This window comes from Myiozetetes cayanensis, unplaced genomic scaffold, assembly GCF_022539395.1.
Source record: "Myiozetetes cayanensis isolate MyiCay16 unplaced genomic scaffold, myiCay2020 scf1, whole genome shotgun sequence".
Taxonomy (NCBI): Eukaryota; Metazoa; Chordata; class Aves; order Passeriformes; family Tyrannidae; genus Myiozetetes; species Myiozetetes cayanensis.
Genome location: NW_026086604.1, coordinates 30740642 through 30754083, shown reverse-complemented (window position 1 = coordinate 30754083; position 13442 = coordinate 30740642). Strand labels below are relative to the sequence as shown.

General features: G+C 37.5%; 1 protein-coding gene across 3 annotated transcripts in view; it reads right to left on the bottom strand.

Moving 5' to 3' along the window:
• Positions 1 to 264: 264 nt before the first annotated feature.
• The window catches only part of STAU2 (staufen double-stranded RNA binding protein 2), a 172599-nt gene continuing 159421 nt past the window's right edge, over positions 265 to 13442 (bottom strand). For all 3 annotated transcript variants that reach the window (XM_050314973.1, XM_050314964.1, XM_050314982.1), the window contains 2 exons: positions 2224 to 2312; positions 265 to 1377 (listed from right to left, as the gene is read on the bottom strand). In XM_050314973.1, the coding sequence (XP_050170930.1) occupies positions 1284 to 1377; positions 2224 to 2312 (183 nt within the window). In that variant the 3' untranslated portion in view covers positions 265 to 1283. The remainder of the gene's footprint in view (positions 1378 to 2223; positions 2313 to 13442) is intronic.

The window sequence follows — 13442 nt, the reverse complement described above, 5'->3', positions numbered from 1 at the left end:
ACGCAGTTGGGAGAAGCTTGATGTTTGTTGCACTAGGTGTGCGTAGCATAAAGCATCCATATTTTGGATAAAAAACTGACTTAAATGCCAGCGTGTCTGGTCTAACACAGTTAGTTTGCAGAAGGTGGTAGCATGAGGAAAGCTAGGTTGAACCCTGGCTTTGGTGTGGTAGCCAGTCATTTGTTAGTTTGTAGTAGTTTTCTTTCCAATTCTTTCTCTTAGTTGTCTTACATGTGAATGATAAAGAAAGAGAAGACACTGTCATTGTACACATGAACTGATGTGGTTTTACTGCATTTGGCCACACACTTAAAAGAAATATGCTGGTACAGAGCAGCCACAGGTCTTATCTCTGCTGCCACTCCTTTCACAAAAGAATGATCTTTACATCAACAGTTTTCCATCCTTGGCATGATAATGTTGCAGTCCTCCCTTTTGCTCTTGGTCTGAATGCAGAGACTAAAAACACTCAGTTGATGCAAACAGTGGGTTGATACAACACACAGAATGGGGTGTAGATGTGCTTCACACAACAGAGAGCAGAATCGAAGGGGAAAATGTTGCTTGGAGGCAAGACGCCTCTTTAATTGATTATGGCAAGGAAAATCAAATACCATATCTGCTTTTTTCCTGTAGTATATCGAGACTGATCATAACTAACATCTGTTCATGTTAAGCAAATACTTGTCATGATTTAAACTTCTGTTTGCATACAACTCTGAGTAGTGCATCTTAAAGTCATACATATTCATATAGAATGAAGAATGCATAATGTCTGCATAAAAAGATAAGCTGTATGACTATATATGAAGACAACAACTACAATTCTCACAGCACTGTCATTGGTTAATTTCAAAATATTCAAGCATTATTTAAAAAACAGTAAGCTGAACTTAAAACTACACTACAAAAAATTGTATAACTGAACCAATGCTGACTTGTTTTCCTCAATATTAATCAATTTTAAAGTTTCCCTTTTTTTCTCCTTACGCTTTTTTCTAATTATTGTTATTTTAACCTCCAGTAACACGATCAGACTTCTTCTGCCTCTGGGCAATTGAGTTATACTCTGATCTCAAGTTCTAAGGGAAATGTTCAATTTTATTTTTTTCCACAGTTGAATAAACAGTACCATGTATACTATCTCTTGTGTTAGAATAGTGTTGTCTTCACATAAGACTCAAATAATGGTATTAGTCATTCATTTCCTTGTACACATACACCCTATTGCGTGTTGACAGGTTTATAAGGATGCAGTGGCAGCCGTGGGTGCTGGGAAGCTCCTAGACGACAGCCTTTGAATCCTTGCAGTCCTGAGCAATGGTGCCTGAGTTAGTCTGTTTATTGTCTGCTTTCTCTCCCAGATGCTTGACTTGTCTGAAAGATTAATACATTAACAAGAGTGGTAAGGTCCAGGGTTGCACATCTTTAAGACATGTTTATTACCAGATGGCACATGAGATTCAAAGGTCACCGTGGAAGGTAACATTTTAAAGTGAAACAACAATATTTATGTTCAAATACTATGCTGATGAGATCATATGGAAAAATGTTTCTGATTAAATTAGTTTATAAATAGCCACAATATATCTATTGAAAATTCCAAATGCCACTTCTAGTCTTACTTCTTTTATTCTATTGCTTCCTAATTTATTTAGTAACACAAGTCTACTTTCTTACATAAACAGACTAGAAGCTGGAAGAAAAATCTTTACTGGATGGACAATCCCATTTTCTTAAAATGAAAATCCAGTGTGAAACTTGCTTCTATTGTTTACTAGTTAAAGCCAATATTCCATATCATAGTTTTTTAAGAACTGAAAGAAATTTAAACTTTTAAATTCTCTGAGGTAAAATTCATCTAGCAGTCATAAGGACTTATTGGCAGATAGCTATCCTTATTTACAGGCAATACCATGTGCTACAACACATTTGACAAAAATCATGTTACGCTACTTACACAGAATCCATACAATGAAAAGAAAATCCTTTTCTTTAGCATTTCCATAGGAGGACTGACTGTCTCATAGCTCATTAGCAAACATTATCAGCAATGCTAAACCTGAAATCATGTTTATCCTCTCAACTTGTCACAAACTGTATATAAATTCCAGAGGAAATAGTTTTGCACAGGTTTTAAAGGGCAACTAAGCTCTTAATTAACATTTCTTATCTACTATGCCACACAGGCATTAAAATGCAGAGGATTTAAATGGTACTTACTTTTCATGTGATCCGTTCTCAACTTTCATAGCCCCTTCCACTGGATCCAGTCCTTGTTCTGAAAACTGTTTCAAGGCACTTAATGCTGCCTAAAGAAAAAATGGGTTGTGAAAACAACGGTATTAACACCAAATGAAGGAAGGTATGTGTTTCAATAAACTAAATTTAATTAATTTCCTCTACATTGAAGTCATCTAGGCTGCAGAGCTAATAAGAGTGGGTACCTAACCCAGCCTTGTGCATGGGTTGAGCATATTTTCTTCTTCCTGAGCATATGAGTGACTCCAATGTGTGTCAATTCAAGCTTCATCACCTACATAAAGAACATGATACACTTTCAGTTCTCGCCTTTCTGGCTCTCCAGAAAGCCTCTCCAGCTTCCCTATATGCTTTCCTAGAGCTCACACTTTCCAGAGCTCTGATGGACAAGCTCTTGTCTTGCAAAGGTTTGCAGAAGGTGTGAGCAATGGGAAAAGCATCAGCAGGAAACTACTAATACTCCAATATCGGATCCCAAACATTACAGCCTGATGTCTTATACATATGTAGTGATGTCTGCTGAACAGGGTGAGCCAAGATGAGTGATTATGAAACATCACCAATAGAAGAACAATCGACTTTTCTATGCAAGTGTGTTCCTCACTGACCACCTTCTCTCTCATCTCTATGAGCCCTGCTTCTTCTTTCCCCTCTATCTCCTTCAGTAAAGGGCAAATGATTTTTTGTAATTAATTTAGCAGAGGTTGATTATGAAACTCCCTAACACCACGTGGCTGACTTTGTAAAAACACCCAGCACAATAAAACAGTTGAAGTCAGTTCTATCACAAAGGTGAAATGTAAAGCAGCACTGCAAAATGGATTTTGCTTTTTAATCACTTCCACCCAAGATGCATTCAGAACTAACCACAGGGGAAAGAAAAGGTAACTTTTTCACAGATGCTGTGCCCTAGCATAACACCTCGAGCAGTGGAGCTGACTGCAGGCCCTATGGTGCTGTTCTTCATGGTGAAGCAACAACTGTTTTTTAGAAAATTGGAAGTTGCTCTCTTCTTAATTGTTGGGATAGAAGGAATCCGTGTTTCTATCTTCATTTCCCTCAGAGAGCAGAAACTCTTCCCGGAACAGGAGCTGCCATTGTAATGAAGTACTAGATTTGCTTTTGTACTAATTCTTTGCCTGGATTCACTCAACAACTCCTTCCCTTGAAAGGTATGTTTATACAACTTAAATATTATTAGACAATGTGTATTTTGGTGAGATGAATAACAGCACAAAAACTGCCAGGCTGTCCTGAAGTAAAAGACCATGTGTCCCAGATTTTTCTATAGTAAAGACTAACTGCTAAAGCTTCAGAAGGCTGTACAAGGTACTCCCACCCATAGTGCATGAAAATAGAATCTTTCTAGTCTATGAAGTTTTATGGGTTTTACCCTAACAAAAAAAAAACCCAAGCAAATGGAGGAAAAAAAAAAAAGCTAAACATTTTATAAAGTCTCTTTGCAAACCTCAGATTAACACTGTTACTTAAAATCCACTCCACCTTTACCATGTGTTCTGGGTCCCCTTATGAGACAGCTAACCTGCTCTCTACTTGCTTCTTCTTCACATCCATTGCAATAATTTTTCCCTTCATCTTAAAACTTCTGCTGCCCTCATCTTTCTTTTAAACCTTTTTCCATGCAATGGCTAAAAGCTGAGCATTGGCTTCACCTCAATAACAACTTCTCCCTTTACTGGATATTTCACTTTTATCATCCATTGAATTCCATAGCGAGTGAATTCTCTCTTTCCTCATTTCTTCTGGTTCTCTTGACATTTTGATATACTTGCATTTTTCATAAGACAGCTTTTTCTCTATCACCTCATAGTGTCCCTTGTAGTTTCAGATGTGCATTCTCAAATCTTGTAAGATCTATAAGGTCTTTCCATCCTTGATCTTGACTGCTCACCAAAATAACTGTTCAACCCAAATAATTTCTGGGGTAGCAACAAGGATTTTAATCTACTTTCCTGTCAGCTTCTCTGTTCCAGTAATCCAACACATTTCTTCATCCCAGTTTCTCTCGTCTTCTCCTCTCCCCGGCGTCCTTTTCATCACAATGTAAGCTCTACTCATAATGTGAGGATGGGGAGTGATTTGGGTTCCTGTGCTTCCTTGTACTTTAGTTAGCAACTGTGAGAACCACAGAATCCAATGGATAGAGACTGGCACCCAAGAACCTCCTGTCCTCTCATACTCATTTTTTCCCTGATGCTCATTAGCAAAACTATCAGAATCTCCTTCCTTCTTATGTATGGTAAATCAAAACCCATTACCAGGTCGCACTGCAAGGAGAGAAGGAAGCTGGGATGTCTACTCCTCCTACACAGTTAAACTGCTACCTCATATGTTTTTCAACCCACCTTGTTTACTTTTTAATATCCATTCTTAGCTTCCTGGTCTGATGTGTGAACTGTAAACTTGTTGTGGAAGAACTACGTGTTCAGGTTATTTGTTTGTAGAGTGACTCAGATAAAAAGGCCCTGACTGTAGTTGGTAAGAAGTAGAGCCAAGTGGAGTTTCATTCAAGATTAATCACAGATTGATCATATGATATGTAGAACAGTCTGGTCTTGAATAGAGGTAATTGAAATCCCAAAGTCATCAAGAGATTAATTTAACCAACCCAAATTCTAATTCTAGAATTACAGATTCTAATCTAGAATTGCTAATTCTATAATTGCTATGAGTACCTCTGTTACTACTGTTATACTCACAGAAATGGCTATTTGCAAGGCATCCCACATAAAATAGAGAGAAGCTTTCAAGACTGCTTTTCAGCAAAATTGCTTTGGAACTTCCTGGATGAATATTAGCCACTATGTCAACAGAAACAGATCAAGAGAGTCTCTCTCCTCTTCTAACAGCAAGGGCAGAAGAGCTACAATATAAAATAATGAACTCTTTGCCAGTAAGCAGGGATCATTACTATATGGGTGTCAATAAAGTAAATATGGAACAATTAGAGGAAACATAAAATGAAAATATGTTTCGAGGTATTTAATGATAAGCATGTTCCGTACCAACACAACTTCCAAATCCTAATGCTTGTAACATGGTGCAGTCTCATTTCTCCATCTCACCCTTCTTCAAGCCATGCCTTTCCCAAGCTGAAATGTGATATAAAAGGTAAGATCTCAGATCTATTATATTTATGAAACCAAATACCAGAGGGGACAAGTGGCAGGAAAGCAGTCCTGTTGCAGTCCTGTACCTGTACCCTTGATCTCCCAAGCACAGGTATCAGGGTGTTTGTGTGAGCACTGTTGAAGAGCCAGCCCTTTACACCATCACTCATTGTTAGGCTTCTCATCTTTGCTGCTTTCGAAGCCAACACTCTCTCCAAAACTTCATGCTTCTCACTACTGAATCTCAACTCCCTGCACCTTCTGGCTGAGTCCCATGTCTTCCCCAAGCTACTCCAGTGCCCCTGGTCTCCCACTCCTTACTACCCAGCCCAGTGCAATGACTTCTTTTACAGCAGAGGAATCACCTCTTCTTCTTCAGAAATCTCTTCCTACCCAAACCTCTGAGTTTTTCTCCTGTTCCTGAATGCTCTCCCACCCAGTTGCTCCCAGCTCCTAGAGCTAAACTTTTCTTCCCCAGGTTCTCCCAATCTCCTACACCTCACAGTCCCTCTTTATCTTCTAGTTTCCTAATGTGTTCCAGGTTTATATGAGATCTGACTTCTTTTTCATGGACATGTCTTACTCTCCATAAGATACCTGTGGGGAAAGCCTAACTACTTATAACCCAACATTTGCAACAAGATTTGAATTTTGGGGAAGTTTCTTTTCTTTTTAAAATGTCCATTCAGGGGATGTAACTGAAGGTTAGTCGAGGAATGGTAGAGAGAGCCTTGCAGTGCACTAAAGACTCCCCCTTTTCTTTCTCCCATGGCCTGTTTATATTTGGAAGGATCAGCAAAGCTAACAGAAGCGTGTGAGTAAACAATACTTTGGATCTTAATAGATGTCTTTAATGTTTCTCCTCTCCCCATCATGCCCCTAGATAGACATGAAGATGCTGGATTCAGGAAGGAAGCTGGTAGCTGAGAGGCTGTGACCTGAATAGTCAGCAGAGTGACACAGAGCTCAAGTAATCTGCAGTGAAGAAGAGTTACAAGCAGACACCAGGCTAATTTAATCCATGATTCAATTCTATTAGTCCCAATAGATTTACACCACTTGGCTTAAATATAACTTATGAATGGCAGATAACTTGGGTTAAATGAAAAGGAAAGAAGAGAATGGAATATTTGACAGTGAATCTGGTGAACAATTTCCTCTTTTCAAGGCTCAACACTTCCTTCCATTGATATTTTTCTTACAATAGAGCATCTGCACAGATACAGAGAAATTTTTCTCTCCCCCGAAGATTTTACAATTGTTTTATGAGTGAAACCCCATAGGTTACAGAACAGATGTCCTTACACATTACTTGTATCACTTGTTTTCTGCGTAGCTACAACAGTGCCAAAAATATGATGCCAACAGGATGCACCGCACTGCTAGCTGTTTGTCTTGGCTGCCATTTCCATTATTAGTATGTGTGTGTATCAGGCTGGGGATGGATGTTTCCAGTCATTTTTTAGCTTTCCTCAAGTCAATTGGCAATTAGTAAATAGCGCTGAAACTTGTAAATATTCTTCCTGTTTCTCACTCTGGGGATTAAGTGTCTCATAATGACAGTCTAGTAACATTAGATCATTCTTTTAGCAAGAACAGCAGACAGGCACTACACTAGCCCATGTACATTTAAGATCACATCCTCACGATAAAATTTTCACATGTTTGTTTTAGCACAGTATGTGGTTTGTGTTTTTCCTCTTAAATCTATATTATATTTCAGCTTATTCCATGAAGCTGAAAATTGTAAAAGTTTGTTGTTCTCTGTGGCCCTTCCAGTTGACTTTACCAAGGAGGTCTAAGACAATCCTAATAAACACACTGCTTGATACTGTTAGTTCACTGGTGATATGTCTCCTAACATTAGTTTCCTAAGTACATAAAAAAACATATTCAGCTTGGCCTTAATCAGTGTTTTCTGAAGACATAAAATTATCGGCAGAAACTGCAAGACTGAATTGTCAGGGTCCAGGGAAGGTCATGAAGGACAAGGTTTTACTGTCTTTAGTAGCTGGGTCTTAGTTCAGGACTAGGTTTGCAGAGTCAAATGACTCATTGTGGACATATTGCCTACAGTCACATGCCATACACATAAACACGTCTCTGCCTATTGCCAGAGTTTAAGCTTGAGAACATGTTTGCATACCAGGTTACCAGTGATAGACAGACATAACTCTAGTCCTTGATTTCAGCTGCAAGCCAAAAGCCTAGACAAGAGCAGAGTTAATGCATGAAGAAAACTGGTAACAAGTGTATTTACAAACAAATCAATGTTCATTCGTTTTCTAAGTCAAGGGAAAAACTGTCCCCCGAATCAGTGAGTTTCTTCTCCTCTCTCTGACTATTGAGGCCTCAAAAGGCAATGTCAGCTGTGCAATAACATTGTAGCAAAACTGTCTGCATCAGTAATGAGATGCACTTCATGACTTTTTAATATGTGGATTTAAATTTCACATTTAAAGGCTATTGAAAAAAACCCAACAATATCACAGCTGTAGAGGTGAGCATGGGGGCTCAGCGTCCCAAAACTGAGCAACTACTTAAATCTGTATGTATTCAAAATTATTGTTGTCTGTGATTGTTTTTGATTTCTCTTGATGAAGAAAATTTTGAGTAAGCTTCCACCTGGCTTTAACTTGACCACACTTGATGCATACAGAAATGCACAAAGGGAAGATATATTTCTTTGTGTAGACTTATATACATACACACAAAGTACCTAAAATTTGACTCCTTAAAATATCTTGGATTAATTCTCTTGGATTTATCAGGTTGGGTACATACAAGCTAAACAAAAACAACGTATGGCAAACAAATCCCTTTTCCCCACAGCTTCTGTTGTAAATGAATTTACTATATTGCAAGCAATAACTTCTCCTAGGAGTTTTCACCACTTTCCTTACAATGTGCTGTTCTCTCCAGGTGATTAGATTTCATGTGAACCAATGTTAACATCTGTTTGAAAATTCAGTTCAGAAGGACTTTTCACAGCTCACAGTGTAAACCTTAATTAAACGACTTTAAGCTCTTTCCTCACACAGCTTATGATATGCATGAAAAACACAAGGTTATAATCTGATTAAGTCATGTAGTTTACATGGAAATAGCGTTTTCCAAGCTGATTAATCTCTGCACAAAGGAGTAGTCACCTGATAGGCACAAGAGTTAAGGTTGCACCTGTCAAGAGTAAGAGCTTGGAGGTTAGGAGGAGTACACTATCTTCAAACAAAGAATGATGATTCACAGATGTAGCTTAGAACAAGTCCCACATAGTAGTTAATGCTGCCCCCGGGCAACTCATGCAGCCAGAATTTAAATGACACACAATCCATCCATGTACAGCCTGACCTTGCAGCTTTCTGGGGGTAATCCTAAAGAGAGGATTAACTGTTCTTGAATAATTTTTCCAATATATTAAGCAGAGCTTTTATCAACAACAGCATGCATGTCACCAACTTCTACCTAGTTTTATTGCGCATGTGTACTCATTCCTCCATTCCTCTTTATATTCTGAGAAGTGAATGGAGTGAAATGCACTATCCAACATGGAATTTTATTTCCATAGGTTTTGATCTTCAACTTAAGTTCATCTACTTTATCTACTTAAGTAAAGGGTAGGTCTCTAACAGTAGGGAAGGTCAACTGGGCATGGCTTATTTTCACATGCAAACAACCACACTAGAGATCTGACTACCATTCTTGGGATTATGCAATAATTCCAGGAGTAATGTATGGCAATGCATTCTCTCAAAGCCCAAGAAAGAGCTGCATCCTCATTTGGGGTGAGTCAGTTCTATTGCTTTAACAGTGATACAAATTTTTCCAGTCACAAAGGGAGAAAATCCTGTTGAAAAGCACCTGAACTTAAAACTAATTAAAAGGTATGCTTTAGTATGAAGAGGATTTCATAAATAATACTGAAAGTCAAAAGATAACTAAGTTTACACTAGTATAAGAGATTAACCCAGTACAGAGAGGCTGGTCTAATTGCCAAGTTTAGGTGGTGTTCTTACTTGTGGATGGAAATAAGAGAAGAGGTATTGCTAAAAGATCTAGACGGGACTTGGACTGTATGGGACTGGTCTTAAATCGGTCTTAAATCTATTCTCAGCTGTGAGGCACAATATACTCAAGTGCCACCAAGACTTTTGCCTCCATGGCAAAACAGTAAGTTGGCACTTCTTCATGAACATCTCAAAAGAACTTTCAGATTCATTGCCCATATCTGCTGAGGTTCGTCTACATCCTCTAATGGTGAAGTGAGAATTTGATCACAGTACTAGCAGTTAAAATAAATCTTAAGTAAGGTTCTTTTTTCAGATAATTTTAGTATTTTTTCAGTGTATGTTCTATAGTTTTTGTCTAGAAATCTGGAAGTTCTTTTTAAGAACAAACACAGAAAGAATTACGCATCATTGCAGCTTACTTATGAATATGAAGAAAAATATTACAAAATTAAATTTCCAAGCATTTACACTACATATATACAACAGAATTTCACCAGATATAGCAATTAATCTTAAATACATCTTGCTTCTAATTTTATATCCTGAGACAAAAAGTACTTTAACACTAACTTTCAGAAAGAGATAGATATCTAAGTAATATAGGTGCTTTCAATAATTAGAGACTTCTAGATGAAAGCATTTAGATGGCCAATTATTGCATGGGTAGGTAGAGGTTTAAATCATGCCATTGAGACAACACTCAAGCATGATTGAGAAGCTGCAGACAAAAAAGTATAGGAGATTTTAAGAAACATGGCTTTAAATGTAAAACTGAAATCAGCAGAATATATATCCTCTGGCAAAATCCTACACCAGCACTGAAGAAAGGTCATGAATCACTCTCTCATCACTGATGGCTGGAGAATATCCTTGTCAGCTGTGTTCTCAGAATGACTTGGTTTATTTAATTATTTATTCGTGGGCATTTCTCCACATCACTGCAACAGATTTGCAAGTCTGCTGTCATTAACTCTATATGCATTGCAGGAGATTTTCACCTCTTCATTTTAGAAAGGTGTATTGAGGTTCTCAACTGTGTGAGTTCATGGTGACTTCTAAAATATGCTGCAATATACAATCTGCTTCATTTGCCTGACCTCCACAGTCCCATCCTGATTTTGACATCACTGCCACTGCCTTCACTACAGAGGTAGCAGTACATAAATGAAGCAAAGACCATGTTGCTCCTGACAAGGGAATGCCCTGACCCACACATTAGTGTAGATGTAGCTAGATCCTTTTAACAAAATTAATGAGCTCTAAACTGAGTTGTATTTATATAAGATATAAGTATTTATTCTGTTATTTACATGGTTTTCTTAGGCAATTGCTTGTGCAGTGAGGTTAAAAAAAAAAAAAAGGATATTAAAAGATTGTTATGAATTCATGAAGATCCACACCAAAATTAGTATACAATAATGTTCAAACTGTTAATTATTACTCAGCGTTTATATCAACATGATTACTCTTTCACTTAGTAAACTGAACTTGTAAAACACACTTACTAATGTTTAAATAATTTTTGCCTCTCCTTGCAAATATCCTCTTCTTCATGAGACAAAATGTTCACTTTATTCCTGATTTTAAAGTGAAGGAAACTGAAGTGAAGAAAGCATGCATAAGGACATAAAAGACTGGCCCAAGGTCAAGCAATAAAAGTAAGAATCAGTTTTACTAGTTTACATGCATTTTGTCATAGCTCAACATAGAAAGAGAAAGATTCTGAAAAAAAGGTATTTAATGATAGAAAATCAAAAAACCTATGCTGCAGCCATTCAATTCAAATGCCTCATACCTGTCAGTATCACCCATACACCTATCATCCTCCCAATAATACTAGGCACTTTCCATGAAATAGTGGAGAAAAGGACTCCCTTTTAGGCGAAGGGGAAAGGTAAGAGCCTCTGACATATTTGTTTTTCTGAAATATTGTAAAGAGCACTCCCCCTTCCCCCTAGTGTTTAACGAAACTACCATTTTTTTCTTTAAACTTCACATGTTTTTATGTATAAAGACTATCTATACCCTTTGATTTAGATATGGGAGCAATTTCCTATATAGATCAGATTCTTTCATTTTATCAATTTTAGAATGAAAGAATATTTGTTCTCTTATACTGAGACTGTTACCTTGAAATTTAAGTGTGTGGCAGTCTAAACACATCTAGAAACTTTGGTTTGAAGACAAAAGCAATAGATTACACTTAATGCAAAGCACTGCCCACTGGCTTCTTGAAGCAGCACATTGTAGCTGGAACAATGGGGGAGTTTAGGACAGTAGATTCTTGCATTACAGCATCTGTAATGAAGACCATGTACTAAATTGTATCCTATCTCTGCTTCTGTGTAACTATATTCCTGTGGCCCTCATATTGGCATTCAGAGAAGGATAATTCCAGAGCCCTAATGACCAATTCCCTTCTTCATTCTCCAAGTCTCATTTTACAAGTGTGCATGTACATCCAACAAAGTAACAAATCTAGATTGACAGCTAAAAGCATTATATTTAACATATATGGCATGTACTTAGAAATTTGAGTGTTTCCAAAAGGAAAAAGTTTTTGATTCTGATCTCAGAGTATTTTTACACTGTATTAACTGGTATTTTTCTCCTAATTGAAGTTGATTTAAGTGTTATCAGAGTCAGGACCAAGAGCTACAAGACAAACTTTTCATCTGAAGTAGTTTGTAATGTAATTTTGTCCTTGCTAACTGTTGATGGCTTGTCCTCATCCCATTTCAACCTACAACCATCAGCTCCTTTAATGGAAGTGTCTATAAAGATCTTCTCTAAAATATGCTTTTGCAGCACACTTAATGTCTTTTAATGTCTTTCCAATTAAATCCAGATGTGAAAAGCTTAAGGAACAGTTCTCAGGACTGAAAAAGATGACATAAATCTTGCAGCTGACAGAGATCCCACTGAGCTCAGTTGGGGAAATTCACAGAGGACTTCTTGTGGGCCAGAAAAGCTGCTGGGTATAAAGACAGATGTGTATACTCCTATTAAAAAAATTTAAATAAAAACTGACTCCTACAATGAGGTATCCACAATTATCAGGGACATTACTAACTCAATCCCTCAATGTGCTGAGCACATCCTGTGCGGTACAGATTTCCCTCATCTTTTCGGGAAGTTTATCAGAGTTGAAGGGGGTCACATCTGTCTGGGAAGGAGCCTTTCACCTTTCAGGACTGCACCTCTTAAACCAGTGTATGGGCTGATACTGGAAAACATTGTCTGTCTTACTCTGCTACTGCTATCAACTGGGAAATAATGTACTCTGCAAAGCAAGACTGAATTTCTGTCATCTCTCATTTACCTCCTCCATAATCAAGGCAGCAGATTAAACTGTGGTTTTTCATTACAGAAGAGTCCTCAAATGTGCTATTAATTATAAATTCTTACCAATCGGATGGGAAGTTGGGCATTCTTAGTAGCTGACTACCACTGCTGGGCAAGTGCTGTTTGTACAGCTGTCAATTTGGGGTTTGTTTTGCTGTAATCACTTGTAAACCCTCAGATTTGTTTTTTTCTTTTTTTCTTTATTATTATTTTTTTCCTTTTAACAGCAGTACATTATCTTATTTTGCCAATCCCAGATCAAGCCACATCTTTCAGAGGGACAGGAAATATACACACACACACAGAGTTCGTATTAAAGAAAGTCTCTAGAAAACTGCCCAATGCTAACAGCTTTAATACTTTCCTACCTTCCTGCTACTTACTTACTTATTTTTGATATTAGTAATTTACCCAGACAATGATTTTTAAAGAGTTACATCCTTGTGAGGCATCAGAAACTAAAAAGGAAAAATGTTCCAGGACAGAAGAAAACCCCATTTCTAATGGAAGATTAAGTTTGGGTCCATGTTCATTAGTGACAGGGACTTCACTAGAGACATTTTGGATAGTATTATTTTATTTAACTGCATTTTCCCAATGCCCATAGAGAAGTTTGAGCCCACTTTGGTGTCATGACTAAGTGTATGGAAACATGAAACTAAACACCTAAATTGAAAGATAATCTTATGTACTCAAG